Source organism: Topomyia yanbarensis, chromosome 2, assembly GCF_030247195.1.
Source record: "Topomyia yanbarensis strain Yona2022 chromosome 2, ASM3024719v1, whole genome shotgun sequence".
Classification (NCBI taxonomy): Eukaryota; Metazoa; Arthropoda; class Insecta; order Diptera; family Culicidae; genus Topomyia; species Topomyia yanbarensis.
This window is the reverse complement of record NC_080671.1, coordinates 192118303-192137623: the sequence shown is the minus strand read 5'-3', so window position 1 is coordinate 192137623 and position 19321 is coordinate 192118303. Positions and strand designations below refer to the sequence as shown.

Genomic DNA, 19321 nt, shown 5'->3' with positions numbered 1-19321 from the left:
TAGTAATAAAAGGAAACAGCATGTCGAATAGAAAAAGAATAGAAATTAAGTAGAAGCGTATAAATTGATCGATATTATTTGTGGTACACATGAGTAGTGGAAAAGCAAACTACTAAAAGTACAACGAGAACAGGCTGATACAGTAGCAGACAAGTACTCATGTAACTACTTGGTTGGAATTACTCGTCTAAATGCCAGCAAATGATACTTATTTTCCATTAACGACAAATGCATTCTGATAGAATTTTTTCATGCTATGCTGAAATGGGTGCTTCACGTGCGTTCGATTTATTCGGGATGGTAGGAATGGATAAATTAAGGTACGATTAATTATCGTACCTTAATTTATCCATTTCGACCTTTTCGAATGAATCAAAATGAATGCACAAATTGAACATCGACGAAACCCAGCTGTCACAAATACTCAAACGAGTACACACGACTAGCACATAACAATTTTAGGCTAGATCCATCGTCGGGGACTAGCCCGAGTAGTTCGTGAACAAGATTTTTACAAATTCGGAAGCTGAATGACTCATCGGGGAAGTTGAGCGAAATGGAACGATAGGGGAACCAAAGGGTCTAAAGGAGTTGTGGGGCTAAGTGGCACCGGCCGGGGAGCCAAAGGGATCAAGAAGTTGTGGTACTAAAACAAAGAAGAATCGGTATCGTGTTGAACTTCCTTCGCCGGGAAACTCTCCGTCGGCGTAAGCTAGATTCGCCAGGGACTAGACAAGAGTAGACCGCGACGAGACACCACCAGTCGCGGGTCGTCGGGGCACCAGCGAACTGGACGCCCTGCTCTGCCGGAATTGCCGAGCTGACACTTCGACACTTGGTTGGTTGGGTCGGTTTCGGAATTCTCACGCCGGGTGTTGCGCAAGTAAACGGACAATAAAGGAGATGATTTCCGGTTTTGTAACTCTCGTATATTTGTACCGAAACGTAGAGGGAGGTTATAAAATCCCTTTGGGAATAAAGGTATAAGTTCATTATAATTAATTACCTTCATGGTTTCATGGGATTTGTGTGTATGACATAGGTGTGGTTTAACAAACAATGCTTATACTACTCACGTTTAGTTTCCTTGTGATACTTATTTGCCCGTACTAGACGCAACTATCCGTACTATTAACTGTAAATGCATGATTTAGGTTAGGTTTTATATGTAGATTTTCACAAGATTATTTTACCTTCTGTGTTCTTTGTTAAATAAATGTTTCGTGAGTAAGATATGCCCTAGGTATTTTACTCTAGATATAAGTAGAATAATCAATAATTCTGTAGGATAATAAATTAATTCTTCCTGCACGCTACTTCAGCTATCACGTTAATTCAACTCTCTGACTTGCACTTTTTCTTACCTACGTGTCACTTCTCGGTCGGCGGATGTATGACAGCTAAGTAGTACAGGGTCGGAGCTGCGGTTGTTCGACCGGTCGATCAATGAGGTGTAATAAGAGGTGCGTCACAATCCATAGTGATGTGACACTCCCCCCCGGTACGCCACTGTCCATGTGGCTTACCGCCGTTAGCACCGACATCCAGCACCGCAATCTTGGTCGCTGGCCTCTCCAGAAGCCCAGTCGCAGTCTGCACGGTGACTCGACGAACCTGTCCGTCTTTGGCTTGAACCACTTCGACCACACGTCCTCGTGGCCAACAATTCCGTGGAAGATTGCAGTCCACGATTAGCACCAGATCAACCTTCTGGATGGGCCTCACCGGTTGAAACCATTTTGTCTTGCGTGTCAACGTGGGCAGGTACTCGGCCACCCATCTTTTCCAAAACCTGTCGGCGTACAGCTGGGCCATCGTCCATGACCGCTTGAGGGCTGCCGGTTCGTTATCGAAGATAATCGGGGGCTTAGTCCCGTCTGCCGATCCTAATAGGAAGTGGTTCGGCGTTAACGGAAGTTCCGCGTCGTTTTCTAGCGGTATGTCAGTGAGCGGTCTTGAGTTCAGGATCATCTCGATCTCCAATAGCATGGATCGCAGAATCTCGTCGGATGGCAGGCGTGGGACGTCGAAATCGTTCATGATCTTTTTAATCGACTGGATCAAACGCTCCCAGCAGCCACCAAAATGTGGAGCGGCCGGTGGATTGAACGTCCACTTTGTGTTAGGACTGACGAATTCAACCATAAGTTTCGTCATGTCGATTTTCTGCATGGCCTCGCGCAGCTCTCGCGACGCTCCTATGAAGTTAGTTCCTCGATCGCTTATAATCTCCAGCGGGGAACCCCTCCTCGCAATGAAATTGCGCAGTGCCAGAATACAAGAATCCGTGGTTAACGAATGTGCTACTTCAATGTGCACACCTCGGGTTGTCATGCAGGTAAGTAGTACTCCCCATCTTTTCTCGACCCTTCTGCCAACTGTTACCGACATTGGCCCGAAATAGTCAATCCCGGTGTACGAGAACGGTCTTTGAAATGCTGCCATACGGGCAAGCGGGAGGTTTCCCATCGCTGGAGGTTGTGGCTTTGATTGTCGGACTTTACAACGCTGACAGTTTCTGCGTACACGATCGAACTCTGAACGAAGACGAGGGATGCTGAATTTCAATCGTACCTGGTTCAGCGCTGTGTGATGATTCTGATGACGGCAAGAAGCGTGGTACTCAGCGAGCACCAGATCAGTCACGGGATTCCGTCTTGGAAGCAGGATGGGGTTTTTGGTCGCCTCGTCAACCCATTCGCATGCGTTTATACGCCCTCGCATCCGTAGAACACCGAGTTCATCGATAGCTGGACTCAGCTTGTACAACGAGCTGCTTTTTGGCAAGGTACGTTTCCACGGACTGGCATCTGAGCTATTGCTACGGATCAAGCGCATTTCGTCAGGGTACGCCTGCTGTTGAACAATCCGGTAAATTGTGCTTTCCGCCAGTTTCAGCTCTTCCTGCGTTAGTGGTCCCAGCTCGGCGGTGGCCCCTTCGATGCGCTTATGAAGATTCGTGATGAAACGATGGGCATATGCCATCGATCTCAGCAGACGTTTCCATTTGGAGAAGCGCTCGAAACTCACTAGCGGCTCGGTAACTGTATGATGTAGGACACTGGGTCGAATTTCTTCTACAGTTGATCCTTGATCTCGATTGTGACCAGGCCATTCGGCTTCCGATTCCCAAAGAAAATCCTGTGCGCGAAACCAGCGGCTACTAGGGCGTAAGTCTGGCAGCCTTTGCCACTTCGTACCTTCGTCCGCTACGTTCATCTTAGTTGGCAACCATCTCCACTCATCCACTTGAGTTGTATCCAGCAGCTCACTGACCCTGAAGGCAACGAACTGGCTATAGCGCCGATGGTCAGATCGTAACCAGCATATTACATCACGGGAGTCTGTCCAGAAAACACGGCGCATGATCTTAATACGATGTGATTTGACGATACAGTCGGCTAGACGAGCTCCAATAACGGCAGCTTGCAGCTCAAGTCGAGGGATAGAGAGAAACTTCAGAGGGGCTACGCGTGTTTTAGATCCAATCATCGCACATTCCACCTTTCCTTCTTCCTCGAACCTGAAGTAGGCCACAGCAGCCATCCCACTCTCGCTGGCATCGCAGAAAATATGCAATTCCACATTGTTGGCTGGTTTGGCAGATGTTATAATTCGGTAGCAGCGAGGAATCTTAACTTGATGGACGTTCGGCAACGCTTCGATCCACGTCTGCCACTTTTCGGCCAGCTTTCCGTTGATTTCATCATCCCAACCACATCCGGAACGCCAGATTTCCTGCATCAGGATCTTCAAGTAGATGAGGAAATTACCAATGAATCCCATCGGATCGTATATAGCCATCAATGTTCTCAGAACTTCTCGTTTTGTTGGCATCCTGATTCCGGAAAGTAGCTGCTCGTCGTGCTTCGGTGATAATTTGAACGTGAACGTGTCTGTTGTGGTGTCCCACCACATACCGAGCACCTTTTCCGTCGTCATCTCCGCGCAAAAGCTCATGTTCTTTTCCGTGGTACTGACCTCGTGCAGATTATCGATGACCGAACGGGAATTTGATAACCAATTGCGTATCTCGAATCCTCCCTGAGAGTGGATAGATCGTACCTCGCTGGCTAGTTTTACAGCTTCCTCCTCAGTCTCAACACTCATCAACATGTCGTCGACATAATGCTCATACTTTATGCACTCTACCGCTCGTGGATACTGCTCTTCGAATCTTTCAGCGTTTCGGTTCTTGACATAGTGCGCACAGCTAGGAGAGCATGCCGCACCGAACGTCATAACTGCTACCGCATACACTTCGGGTTCATCCTCCGGATTACCGTTGCTCCACAAAATCATCTGGCTTCGTTGGTCTAGCTTCTTCATCTGTACTTGGAAGAACATTTCCCGAATGTCTCCCACTACGGCGACGCGAAACTCGCGAAACTTATACAGAACTGTAAGCAGTGACACCAATTGATCGGGTCCCGTTAGGAGGAACGAGTTCAGTGAGACGCCGTTGACCTTGGCGGCCGCGTCGAATACGATTCGTAGCTTCCCTGGTTTGTTCGGGTTGGTTACTGGGAAGATTGGTAGATACCAGTCGTTAGAATGTTTCTCCGCCTTCTCCATTGCCGACAGTCGCCGAATGTAACCCTTCTCCTCGTACTCAAGCATTTTCGATCGCATCGCCGCAGCTAATTCGGGTTCCCGTCTCATTCGCTTCTGTAGACAAGCTAGGCGCTTTGCAGCCATTCCCTTGTTGTCGGGTAGCTGTACTTGATCATAGCGCCACAATAGGCCGGTCTCGTAGCGATTCCCTACCAGTCGTGTTTCGGTTGACAGAATTTTAATCGCGCGCTCCTCATCTTTTGAATGTAGTGATTTTTGTGAACCAGAGATTCCCAACGACTCAATTGAGTAGTATTCCTTAAGTGCCGCATTCAGATCCCTTTCTTCTTCCCTAACACAGGGACAGATGTGGAAACTGTAATAACTGCTATAGCCGGAGTTCGTCGTACCAGATTCCATGGTGCAAGGTCCGTATATCATCCATCCAAGGCGGGTTTTAGACACCACCGGTTCGTTCTCACCACCTTCGACACTTCTCAGGGCGTGACCCAGGCGGCAATTGTTCATCCCTATAAGGATCCGTGGAGAGACATCATCGTATGATTTCAATGGCAAACCTTTGAGATAGCTGTACTTAGTTGCCAACTGCGAGACTGAGACCGACTGTTTCGGAAGAGAAAGATCCCTAACCGTATAAACCTCTGGAAGGTCGAACACTTCACGAGTGTCATTTACACCGGAGATCTTCAACGTCAGTAAGACTGACTCATCTTCTTCCCGCTGGTGGCCACCCGTCCAATTCAAGCACAATGGATAGGGCGTTCCTTTAAGATCTAATTCTCTCAGTAGGCCGTGCTCCATCAAAGTCGCCGACGACCCATCGTCGAGGAAAGCATAGGTTGTCACTTGCTTTCCCTTACCGTAGATCGTTACAGGCACGTACCGAAATAAAACCTTTCCCGCCCTCTTCGAATGCGTGTTGCAGCTCTGTGTTGTTGAACTCTCGTTAGACTGCTGCGCTGGTTCGGGAGTCAAACGTTTGTTATATCGCTTGTCGTCGTGCAACAATGTGTTGTGCATGAACGAGCAACCGTTTCTTCCACAGGGTGTTTTCACGTGGCAGGCACCGTAATGCCTCCGTAGACACTTTCTGCACAACCTTTGCTCTTTCACAACTGTCCAACGGGACCCGACGCCCAAGGCGAGAAACTTGCCACACGTGTCCAGACCGCTGCATTCGTTCAAACATACGAGACAGCCCTTTGATGCAGTAATCGGGCGATCTAACGAGAGAACTTCGCAACTAGAGTTGCTTTCCGAGTGAACGTTGATGTAGTTGTCGTCTTTCCTTCCACGTCTCTCTGGTTTCGAGATGTTGAGAGTTGGCATCGTGACTATGCTCGCTGCTTCAACTAACTTCCCAAGCCAGTCTCCGAATTCCGAAAGAGTGACTCTGTTCAGTCCCTGCCGATGGTACGCCCAGTTCAGTCTAATAGAAGGCGGCAATCTCTCCGTCAGTTCTTGGAGTAGCGCCACGTTGCACATATACTCGTCGAGACCTGAAGCTGTGATGGTCGCGCAGACGTTTTGAACTGCAACTCCGAAATCGATCAGCGTGCACAGTTTTTCAGCTTTCGGCGATGGCATTTCCCGGATCTTATTCACCAGCGAATGGACGATGACTTCCGGTCTCCCAAACAGGGTTCTTAGCGTCGCTATAACCCCCGGTAAGTTGGCAGGATGCAACAGACGACAACGTACCGTTTCCATTGCCTTTCCCTTGAGGCTTCGTTGAAGTCGAAGCATGTTTTCTTCGTCGCTATATCCGCAAATCCTGGTCGAGTTCTCGTAGCTTGCTAGAAAAAGCGGCCATTCTTCTGGGTTGCCGGAAAATATGGGAAGCTCCTTGTTGATAGCTTGACGCGCTGAAATCTGACCTTGACTTAGCGAAGAAACACCGAAAAACCCGCTACCAATCGGTTGGAATGCTGTCGCCTGAGGATTCAGTCCGATTCCACCGGCTGCTCCTCCGCCGAACATCGCATGCCGTTGTAAAAAGCGGCTTCGCTCCTCCATATGTTTCTTCTCTAATGCCTGCTGCTCCTCCAGCAACATCAACTCATGTGCTAGAGCCTCATTGCCCTGACTCACCTCTTGTGCATTAATTTGTGGCAGTGGATTTTCCGTCGAACTTGCTGTCGGTCCGGTTCCCAACGTCCATGGCAACGGCTGACTTCCGATCGCACCTGTCGTTGATCCTCCTGCCACCTGCTGTGGATGATAACTCGTAGAACTCGCTGTTGATCTGCTACCTAACAATTTCGGGTTTTGATTACCAGTCGATCCACTGGACACCACCTGTGCCGGTTGATTTACAGTTGAACTCGCCGTTAATCCACCCCCACTTGAGCTAATTAAGTTTTGCCTTTCCACACGCTCTAGCACACGTCGCTCCGTGTCTTTCAACACCTGTTCATATTTCTTCCGTTGATCTCTGAGCTCCTTCAGATGCCGATCATCTTTCGCCTTCAACAAACGTTCAAAGCCCACCTGTATCACCGCCAACTGTTTCTGCACGTACTCCTCCAGATTAGATTCTGTTAGCCTGGTTCCGGGCTTTGGTATCACTCCAGTGTCGGTATTAGGTGTAGATGCACCGGCTGGAAGTTGAATCGCCGCCTCAAGGCATTTCTTGCAACTCCACTCCTCATCCTGAACATTTGAATCCACACTAACACACGCGAAATGAAACCACTGCCCACACGAATCACACGCTACCATCCGACTGTTATCCGGATTCTTACATATGTCGCAGCTCACTCCCGGCGGTAGAGCATCGTTTGCTGGGGAAGTTCCCTGACCGTCACCTTTCTTTGACATACCGACTAGAGCCCCCGATTGATAAACGGATTTTATAAAATGTTGCGCAAGTAAACGGACAATAAAGGAGATGATTTCCGGTTTTGTAACTCTCGTATATTTGTACCGAAACGTAGAGGGAGGTTATAAAATCCCTTTGGGAATAAAGGTATAAGTTCATTATAATTAATTACCTTCATGGTTTCATGGGATTTGTGTGTATGACATAGGTGTGGTTTAACAAACAATGCTTATACTACTCACGTTTAGTTTCCTTGTGATACTTATTTGCCCGTACTAGACGCAACTATCCGTACTATTAACTGTAAATGCATGATTTAGGTTAGGTTTTATATGTAGATTTTCACAAGATTATTTTACCTTCTGTGTTCTTTGTTAAATAAATGTTTCGTGAGTAAGATATGCCCTAGGTATTTTACTCTAGATATAAGTAGAATAATCAATAATTCTGTAGGATAATAAATTAATTCTTCCTGCACGCTACTTCAGCTATCACGTTAATTCAACTCTCTGACTTGCACTTTTTCTTACCTACGTGTCACTTCTCGGTCGGCGGATGTATGACAGCTAAGTAGTACAGGGTCGGAGCTGCGGTTGTTCGACCGGTCGATCAATGAGGTGTAATAAGAGGTGCGTCACAATCCATAGTGATGTGACACCGGGGAATTCTCCGTCGGTCCATCGTCGGGGCTAGACCGAGTAGTTCGCAAACAAGTCAATTAAACTAATAATGTCTAATATAAATGCGGGTATTGTTTTCACTAGTTCTCAATGTACTATTCGGAAAGAGTATGTCTATGATTGAGTAAATGTTCGAGTTTAAGCGTTCTTTTGAGTGATGGGTGTGAAGTACTGAAATGGAATAGGAAACATGTAAAACAGTTACATGAAATATTTGTGTACCGTAAAGAGTGTTATGATCAAAATTTGGTCGAATAAAACTTGATGCTTTTCTTTCAAGCGTGTATTTAGAAATGCTGAGCACTATGTTTGTGTTCAGAAGTGCCTCTATTCAATCGTTAAAATCGTCCATATCAACTGTTACCAACATAACAAAATGTTTCAGAAATGTTTGTTGATAGCCAAAAGGTCTGGATTGGGGAGAAGTCCGAAAGTCATAACGACGACAAAGAGGGTGGCTAATGGTTTCAAGCGGAACACCAACCGCTCTTTCCGAGATGTCATAAATAAACTAGGAATGTTCTGTATGTTTGGCTTTAAAGGCGGCATTTTCATTGTAACCAGAACCGTCAATCAGGAACGACGTCATTGTTATGGCCGCAATATGAATGCTATTTACCCTAGAACGTTGCACTGTGATACAAATGTACCCCACACCTTCTTGGGAGCCGTATGAAGACGCATTTACCGACCTGGGACCCTAAGCATAATTCAATTTATAGTTCCTAGTAAGAGTAGGAAAAAGTGGTATAGGCAGTTTTCTTATAGCCTTCGTGGAAGCAGGTGTCAATGTTGGCGTGGGATACATTTGTACCCCAGTGTGGGGTTGCCGTTAGCGTTTTGTAAGGGGCCATGCATAAATGCATTTTGGGGAGCAGGGGGTATACCAAATTCGTGACGAAGTGTGACGAGGGGAAGGGTAGGGTCAGAAGCTGTGTTACGTTGCATTACGTTTGAATTTTTTTGACGAGCATCAAAACCCATTGATTAGAGAATTTAATAATAATTTAATGTTTCTTCAAGCTCGCAAGAAAACGAAAAGATTTAGTATACTACATTCTTGCTAACTAGTAGAATTAGTTTGGTAGCTGGATTTAATTTTTTCTTCGGATTCAACCAAACCAATATAGTAATTTAGATAAACGAATTCTTCTCAGAATCATTCGCAGTTATAGGATTGTGAACTGAGAGAACTGCATGCTCCATGACATATATTGTTTAAAACAAAACTATCAACACTATATTTGTCATGAAATGGGTTTATTTTGTACGCAATTTGCTGTTATTATGAAAATGTTAACAAAAGCCGTCAAACATTTTGTAAGGAGATGCTTCAAAAGAATTGTAAAACATGTTTTTTTTTCATCCCACTGCCGCGGAGTAGGAGGGGGTGGGAAATGCTACTTCATTTACAAGGGGGAGGTTAGAATTTTGTGATTAAATGCTACGAGGTTGGAGGTAGGGGTCGAAAATAGCCAAAAAAGCTAGGTCATTCATGTACGGCCTCTAAGACGCTTTAGGCCAATATGAAAAATAACATGAAATTTATTCAAGCACAGTCGCTATATTGGATCCGCCATTTTGAATTTTACATTTATGACGTTAGAATCAGAATCAATGATCCCGAAAACACCTTTGTAAAACGTTTTGGGCCAATATAAACAACACGAAATTTAACCAAGCACAGTCGCCATATTGGATCCGCCATTTTGAATTTCAAATTTTCGAGGTCAGAATTAGAGTGAGCCTATATAAAGCTAAAATTATTTACATCATGCTATCCGCCAGTTTTCATATAACAATCGATTAAACGGAGAAATTTTTGGTAACAGCAGTAGGTTTTGCAGCTCTGAAATCGAGAGATAATGGTTGTAATTGGAGATAGCCAGGCATAGCGCAGGGTAGCTACTTGAGATCGCTGATGTTTCCGATTTACGTAATTGTCGTGTTTTTAGTACTGAAAACTCCTCGCCGGTCCAGCACAGACCATCTCAGCATGAAACGTTTGCTGATGGTGGTGTAGCAAGAACTGCCTTTGTATAAATCCGAAAAAGCTCTTGGTGATCGAATTTCGATGAAAGACTTTCTGGCAGAGCTCTTCCTCCCAGACTCCCAGAACTTTTGTTTACTGTCGAAGCTCTGCCTGCCGGACCCCAGAACTTTTTAACTAGCGAAAACATGCCGAAAAGGCAATGCCGATGGAGAGATAACGGGGGGAAGCAGTACCCTTTTGGCTGTCCTGGTTTTTAACTCGTCTGATATGGTCACACTAGTTTATAGCACACTACAAGTGCGTTATTAGTTTTTAGAAGGGCTTCAAAAGCGTCATAAAACCTCTATTGTTACTACGGACCTGTGTAGTGCAAGTACCATTTTACATAAGTTATTAAAATACTTGAGCCAACCGAGCAATGGGGTGGATTGTACGTTTACGAATGAAATATTTCAAATACATGAAAAGACGAATAGACGAAAAGACCACAAGTTTGCGTGCAAGACTTATTTGGCACGCAAACTTATGCTCATGAAGGAACTACTCCCTATGTTCGCGTAAACCGGGTATTCGAAAGGATAACAGACTTGATTGCTGGGGGCTGCCGTTTCCGTCAAAATTCACTTTTTGTCTTAATATTGATATAACTCTGATAGTTTTCAACCAAGTTTGACCATCTATACGGAGTTGTGAATATTATTGAATTATCTTTGAAACGGTAGAAAATTATCCAAAAACCGGCCAAAAGGTGTATTTATTTCGATACTTTTGTGAATACCAAATGCCAATACAAACAGTAAAAATAAAGTGGAGATAAACGAAGATAAAACAGGAAGACGTCGAAGTGACAGGTAAAGCCGGTGCATTGTACATGTATAAAAACTAAAGACAGTACAGAAGATAACTAATGGTGCGCGATGCATGTTATTTACAAATCGTATTCATGAATGTGTTTTGCTTGCGTCTTACATCTGTAAAAGCAAAAATTACGATAACGATCCAAGCGCATTTTCAGTTATTTTGCTATAGTAGCGTCACTATATTAAGGGCACAGAGAACAGACATCCATGATCGAACAAAAATATTTAAAAACCGTGTGTAAACATTTGAATTAATATACGATGAACACTAGCGCCGCCACACCAACCTATCCCAACTATCCGTCAAATACATTCCGGAACCGGTTCGAAATCCTGAATGGATGCAGTATGGAATCTTGCTCAAAGAAAACAACCGATTCCGACTCTATCGGATGATGCATTTGAGCTGGAATTCATGCTGAAAGTCCGAATCGGTTCCAGACTAGTTTGACTGGGTAGATGAATAACCGCTGTCAATTCTGTCGAACTCAGCCACAAAAAAAACATGACGACAGTAGCGCACCTGGTTTGAATATCCCAACTACCTTCGAAACCGTTAGAGATTTTACACAAGTTGAATGCTGAAGATTGACGTCTGTTCTCTGTGTTAAGGGGTTATACCACTGAGAACACGGAAAAATATGCATTTTTCAGGATTTTTTTCCAGATGCAATAAAGAAGTGAATCGAGATCTTGTCAAATATGCTTTATAGTTCTAGTAGTGGAGCATAAAAAAAAGCCTTTTTCCGTAGACGCCTCTTTTTGGAAAGTGTTCACGGCCGGAAACCTAGCTCCCGTAATTTTCAACCTAGAGTTTAAAACTAAAGTTTTTTCGATTTCTCATAACAATAACAAGAGACGTACGTAGGATTTTTTTTTCGATGTTTGGATTTTTCGCGAAATGGGGCTCATTTTAGTAAATAAACGCTGAAAATATTATAAAAACCGTCACAAAACTGCCGATTAAAAAAAAATTACCCAATGAAAAAAGCCTGTAAAGATTTCAAAGCGATCAAAAATCATTTGTTTGAATTACGTTTCCGGCCAGATTAACAAATGTGGTTTTGAAAATTCTGTTGAAGTTAAAGTTAATGCGCTCGGAATATACATAAGAGGCGCTGCGGCAGAATTGAAAATTTGAACATTTAGCAATCATTGTCGCCTGCGTTTTTTTGGTATATCATTTTCAAGACTTCAAAGCACATTTTAGGTGAATAAAAATTTCGATTTTTTTAAACTCTACGGTGGTGTAACCCCTTCAATAACAGATTCTACTGTTCAGCAATGTTGAAGCTTATACAATTTTACACATATTCCTCGCTCACTGTGTATCGATATTTTGCTTTTAAAAAAGATATAATACATTTTCCGAATTATGTACACATGACAAAACACTAACGTAAACATTTGTACCCCAGTATCAAAAATTGATGGAAAATGGTTATATTTGGGAAATGAACTTCTGAGCATTGGTTCATTCTGGGTAATGCTTTCCTGTGAAAGGGTACATTCTGGAATATTGTTTTTTTTTAGGAATTAGTGCTTTCGAGGAAATCAGTTCTTTCTGGGGAAAAAAAACTTCGGTGTTTCAGTTCCTGGGGATTGGTTTTCGAGGGAAATTCGTTTTTTCTCTCGAGAAAATGTTTCGCTAGCATCGATTGATCCTGCAATCGAATCGAATACCAATTGACCTTGAAAGTTTAGTCCTGTACAGTAATAGTACGAATTCCATTAACCAGAAAAAACCACGCGCGTGTTGCCGGAAAATCTGCCTAATCCTCTTTATGTCGAGTCTTCCAAACAAAAAAAAAACAACCACACTAGTATGAGCCAAACCCAATTCTCGTCGTCTATCGTTAACAGCTATCAATCATTTGACCTTCCATAAAAAATCACACGGTCTCTGGTCATGAACACAATCTAGTTTTATATAGCTGTTTGATCGGCTTCGAACAATTTTGCCGCCAGATGAAAGCGCTCAGATAATCCAATTGCTGGCTATTCAAAGCCAGTGTCCACATGCATATCCGTGATTTTTACGGAAAACAAGTCACAATAGAAAGTGGGTGGATAGAAATTGGTTTGGTGCTTTTAGAAGTAAAAAAAGTGTAGCCGGATAGATTCGATTAATATAGGCTATCACAAAGAATATGGGGCAATAAACACTTCTAGCGATTATAGCTCTTAATGTGTTCAGTAGGGCACTTCATCCCTATTGGAATTCCTGATTTACTTGACTTTACTTGACATCGCAGTACATAACATATTAGCGGCTGAAAATTACCGCCAGCTTGGTAGACCCTGTTTCGTAAAACTATAGCAGCTCGTTTTTGTGATGAGTATCCCGATTAACAAATTGTCAGTTCATGAAAATTACTTATTTTTCAGCTCTTAAAACTAGTAACCAGCGTCAAAAGGAGGGGTTGGCCGGTGGGCGAAAAGAAAAACACTTTATTTTCGGTATCAAGTTGATGCACCACTGCATCCTCCTGAGTAGGGTTCGTAATTACCGCAACCGCGCGGTTTTTACCGCACCCGCACCGCAAAATCTGCGGTGCGGTGAGACGCTTTTTCTCGCGGATGCGGTGCGGGAAAGAACATTTACCGCGCGGTTTTACCGCAACCGCACCGCAAAAAAAATTGATAATTTTGATTATTCAAAATTGATAAAAAGACTGCAATAACAAAAGAAAATCTAGCTGTGTCCGAAATATTTTGACGCTATTATTTTTACGACATTTTTTGGACTAGTTATTTTATACTTCTAAGTAAAATTTCACAAACTAACCATTTCAAATACATAAAATGCAAGATCCAAATAGAGACATAATTAATAGATCATTTAAAAATAATAAATTTTTACTCTTAAATCCAATTTAAAAGTGCTCCCGCTTTCTGTTTGAAATCGTGGAATTATGAATCGTTTTCGATATCAATTTTTCAACTGTGAATTTTGACTAATTTAAAGGAATTAGAGATGAACTAATTATGCTGGGTCTTAAACACAACCCAAAGAATATAATTATCTTCATCAACCCAAACGAATTTGGAGTAGTTGGCAGTAAAGGATACAAATGTATGAAAGCGTCCAAAATAAGGAGGGGTCCAAACTAGGATGATTATTCTATCATTCGTTCATCAACATCGTATTTCTATCTTCTTTGATTGCTGTGTAAATTCAATGTGAATTTTTCTGCAGTCAATTTTATTGGACTCTTTCTCAAAAAGTATGCTACATAACTTTTTTTTCGCGTACTTCCATTCAAATTTACTATAATTTTCTACCAAATTAAGTCCTAATATTTTTCAGTTAGGACTATTTTGTAGCTTTTTTGCCAAATACCACATAGTTTAACTCCCGTTCACTTCAATTGAAGTTTTTGCCATTGGCTCTTTGGGAAAATATTAGAGGAAAATGCATTAAATGCTAGAACTTTCGAACTAGCCTTTAGAAAATAAAACTTCATACATTTTTAAAGGGAGCAATCTTAGTTTTACATCTGTGTCTTGAAGAATGCGGAAGTTAGAGTTTTGGGATATTTTGTCCGTAAAACCCCCTATTTTTAAAAATCATTTCTGCTGTATGCTACAAATCATACATTTTTTGCAGTTTTTCTAATGTTCAATAATTATGTACCGGTTGAGACCGGTCTCCTGATTAGATGTAATGTACAGAGCAATTTTTTTTTCGTCAAATATGGTGTCGTTCTTATTGATGAAATACAATATATTTTTATTTGACTGTATTGGAGTATATGCGCTACTATATAGAAGTACTGGTATTTCTACTTTAATTTTTTTTGCTGAAATTCCTTTAAGAATGAAAGGTGGATTACTACATAAATGCGAAAATCATCCATTTCATTTTCATATGTCAAAAACATTAAAAATATGAAAATTTAAAGAAAAAAATATGCAACTTCATTTCTTATTACATTTTTATTCCACATTTTTCAATTAACTGAAGGGTTGCTAAAATAAAAGTTTTCCTATTACTGCAGTAGAGCGTTTTTGAATGTATAATGTTTGCCCTAAAATGTACGGAATTTTATTAAGAGAAAATGCAAAAGTTGATTTTTTTTTCATAAACATTACATTCTGAGGAGTCTTTTAAAGTTAAATTTCGTGTGAATAAGAATAACATTTTATTATATATGGTTACACAAATGTACAATTTCTCAACACTATTTTTAAAAATACAAAAAATTTACCGCATTTACCGCATTACCGCGAGGTGCGGTGCGGTAAATAAAGTGCGGTTGCGGTAAGCGGTGCGGTTTTATTATATTTTTGCGGTTGCGGTGCGGACAATCCATTTACCGCCCACATCCGCACCGCGACGAACCCTACTCCTGAGATGGAAGTCGAAGTGACTTTTTACAGCTAACGGGTAAATTTGTAAGATCAGAGGTAAAAATCTTTTGTGCCCTAATTTTTTGTGCCAAATACTGTCAAAGCTTTTTAAATCTCCAGTAGAGCAACTTCAGTGAACCGGCCCTCTGAGATATTTGCCTGTATCTACCCAGAAAGAAAAATAAAATTCTCAATGATATGTGACATCATACTGGTTAGAACAATTTTCTCAAATTTGCTAATAGAATAAAGTAATCTAATTGGTATAATTTCGGGAGAGATGCCGCGTCGGGTGAGGGTCGTGAAGTCGTTGCGGGGGGTCCGCGAAGGAAAATATATTTTCCGAGTGCATATTGAAATTTCAAGTCTTGTTTCCTAACAAACTGAAAATAACATATTGATAGTATACAAAATCGATGTTTATCCGTGGGAGTCCGCTGCAATCCAGGGTGATTTCTAAGAAGTCCATGGCACGAAAAAGGTTGAGAACCGCTGATTTATATCATTTAGGTTTATTGATGAATGTTTCATTTTGTGAAAAAAGCATTAATTCGTTGAAATTTTAGTTTTATAACCAAATTGACATCAATACAAGTTAATGCGTTCACGAAAGTTAGTGCCTGAAACTTTAAAGAATAATGCAATGTAATAAATACTTCGACCCATATAGCCCGTTAAAATATATAGATAAATAGACTAATGATCCTTTATGTCACGGTGTTAGGTCGGTTAGTTTGTGGATATACCTTATTAAGACCTTGTAACTGATACAAATGTTCATTTAATGCACCGTAAAAATTGTTCCCAAAATCGTGAATAAAGTGTCATAAATTCTGGAACAATCACGTTTTTACGTTACGAAAACAGGACCATGAACAAAAGTCATGGCTTTTATAATTATGTTCAATTTCCCTTCAGTAACACCCGCATAACGTTTTCGTTAGTGAAAATATTGGTTTTTGTTTTATGAACTTCATTCACGGTTTCCGCCAAGTTATTTCTAATTCGATTCTCAGTACGCGTACTAGTTCACAACTTTATGAACATTATTCATAAAACCAATGGTTGACTCATGATTTTATTCATAGATATAGGAACATTAATTCACAAAATCAAAATATTCTAGATATTTTTTCGTTGATTATTTCACGAAATTCGGAATTTTATTCATGAATCCATTCAATCCTCGTGAACTAATTCATGATCCCTAATAGTAATATATTAGTTACGATCCAATATCCGTGCTCGTGAAATAGTTCACGAAATCATGAAATATTTTTCATGTATTCGTTAACCGGTTCACGATACCTAGTATAATACTCGCAACTTACGATTCGTTTTCGTGAATTAGTTCACGAAATCATAAAATATTATTCATGTATTCGTGAACTGGTTCGTGATTCCTAACATATTAGTTACGATCCAATATCCGTGCTTGCGAAATAGTTCACAAAAATTACATTTTCATACAAAAGTCGCTTTTGAACAGAAAAAAATAAACGTAGCAATAAACTTATTTGCAAACTACTTTAACTTATTTTGAGCATGAAAAGTACGTTTTTGGGTTATTAAATCAACATAATACAAAAACTAAATAATCTATGAAAAAAGACTGTTACGTTACAAATTGTTTTGGCTGTGCACAATGAGATACCTAAATATACCGCCATTGTTTTATTTTTTTAGAAAATAGGTCGAAAATGCTTGAAGAAAATTTCATGTTTATGTTTTGTTGACGTAGTAAACTACGCACAAAAAGACTTTGGGATTTTGGACTGTTACGTTACATTTAAAAAGTGACCAAATATTTTATCATACAAAAAAGTGATGAATATTTATTTCTTCGAGTACTCCTTACAGTTACATTCAATTAACTTTAATCTACCTGAAACAAATTATAGCGTGTAAAAAATAGCATATCTTGAATATAACTATTTTGTTAGTTTAGCGTTCAATTTTCTCTTGTTTTTACTCACTAAGAGGCAATTTAAAATCGAGCGTGATATTTTCGATATCAATAACAATTTTGAGTTAACAGTTGCATTTCTCAATACTTCAGGATGTCTATTACTCACAAAAAATAAAAAAAGTGCGGAAATGAAATAAATTTTATTTTGCAGGTGGTTTCGTTTTTCCCTTTTTTGTCCATATATTCGGGGTGAACTGGTTTTTAGAAAACACAAATAGTTTCATGAGGTTTATTATTCATAATTTCAGGAACTTGGTCACGGTTTTCGTAAATCGTTCAGTTCACGAAATCGTGACCGTTTGTTCATGACACGACGGCATTTTCCTCTGAAATTATAAATGATCGTGTACATGATCAGAATGCCTTCTAAAAGGTTCCAACTATTCACCTAATACATGATTTACCAAAAAAAATCGAACAATTAAAGAAAAAACAAATTTTAATATTTAGTATAAGTACAGAGACCCTAGAGCGCTGAATTTTGTCTCCAACAAAAGTTGGCATGCCTACGGATCTCAAAGATAAGGCTATGACGGCGTCTACATGGCCAGTTGGTCTTTTTTGGAAACTGAATGCGCCCGGCTTAGCATCGATGACCTCCACTGTTCTTCGCTCCCCTCACAACTAGTTGCATCACCTGTTTTATTTCCTGTATTGCCTGTTCCCGAAGTTGTTGCACATTCCGAGCAGTTTCTTTCCGTTTACTACCAGAACGTGAGAGAAATGAGAACGAAAACACAAGAATTCCATCTAGCGCTTTTTTCTAGTGATTATGGCGTCATTGTCCTAACGGAAAGCTACGCGAAGACATATTAAAAGCTAAACTCTCGTCGAACTATGCAATATACCGCTGCGACCGCAACTCAACAACCAGTCATCTGCGCCGAGGCGGTGGCGTCCTAATACCGGTAAAGAACAACCTCGCAGGTTCGCAGCTAGGCTTGCCAGGAATTGAACGCTTGGGGCAAATCGCCGAGCGTATCGCCCTCTCGAATCAATCTGTATATATAAGCTGTGTTTATCTAAGGCCAAATAGTGATCCAGATTTGTATCACGCGCCGCTAATACCGTTCAAACAGTTCTAGACAATGGTGGCAACACCGACACTGTTCTCGTTTTGTAGACTACAATCTTCCACGCCTTCATTGGTCACTCGACAACGATCCAAAATGTTACCTACCTATTAATGCCTCATCGGAACAAGAAATAGCTGTGACGGAGTCTATGGTTGCAGGCGGTCTGTACCAGATCTGCTCACTGACGAATGTGAACGGGGGGATCCTCGATATTGCATTCGTAAATAACACGGATATCGCAGAGCTGCTTGAACCTCCGCCTGCTATTCTCAAAGTCGATCCTCATCACAAACCGTTTGTCCTGCGGCTAGATGTACGTACCAACACTGAAAACGATTCATTTCACTCGATTGACGACTTTGATTTTGACTTTAACCGTTGGCAGCTTTGACGAAATCTTCGCACTGATTGCCACTGTCGACTGGTGGAACGCTGAGATTCGCCATGGTGGAACGCAAGCGTTATTTTCGCCTTAAATCAGACGAAAACAAAGTTACTTTTCGACTGACAGAACTGCAATACGAAACTGCCCGGAATTCTGCTTTTCGTGAGTATTTCAATCATGTGCAAAATAGCCTTCGTGATCACCCTGTAACATTTTGGAAATACGTTAGTAGCAGAAAACGATCCGGTAGTACTCCCACTGACGCATTTCTTGAAAAAGGCAAGTGCGCAATCTCCAGCTGATGCCGTAAATTTGTTTGATGATTTCTTTCGCGGAGTTTTTAGAAACACTATACCGTACCTTCGGAAGAGTATTTGGAAACATTGCCATCGTACAACATAAATCTTTCTCGTCCCGTTGTAAGTCGAGCTGACGTCTTGAAGGCTCTGCCTCTCATTGATTCGTCGAAAGGGCCGGGCCCCGATCATCTCTCGCCCCAATTTATAGAAAGCTGTAGTGTGCATCATTTTCCATCGCTCTTTCGTTGAATTCAATTTTCCTGTCGCCTGCAAAGCAGATGCAATCGTTCCCATCCATAAGGCTGGAAAT

At 41.5% G+C, this 19321-nt stretch overlaps 1 protein-coding gene across 1 annotated transcript; it reads right to left on the bottom strand.

Moving 5' to 3' along the window:
• Positions 1-1443: 1443 nt before the first annotated feature.
• Positions 1444-7296, bottom strand: LOC131679957 (uncharacterized). Its single transcript, XM_058960700.1, has one exon. It carries the CDS (start codon positions 7294-7296, stop codon positions 1444-1446), a length of 5853 nt encoding a protein of 1950 aa, XP_058816683.1.
• Positions 7297-19321: the final 12025 nt, after the last annotated feature.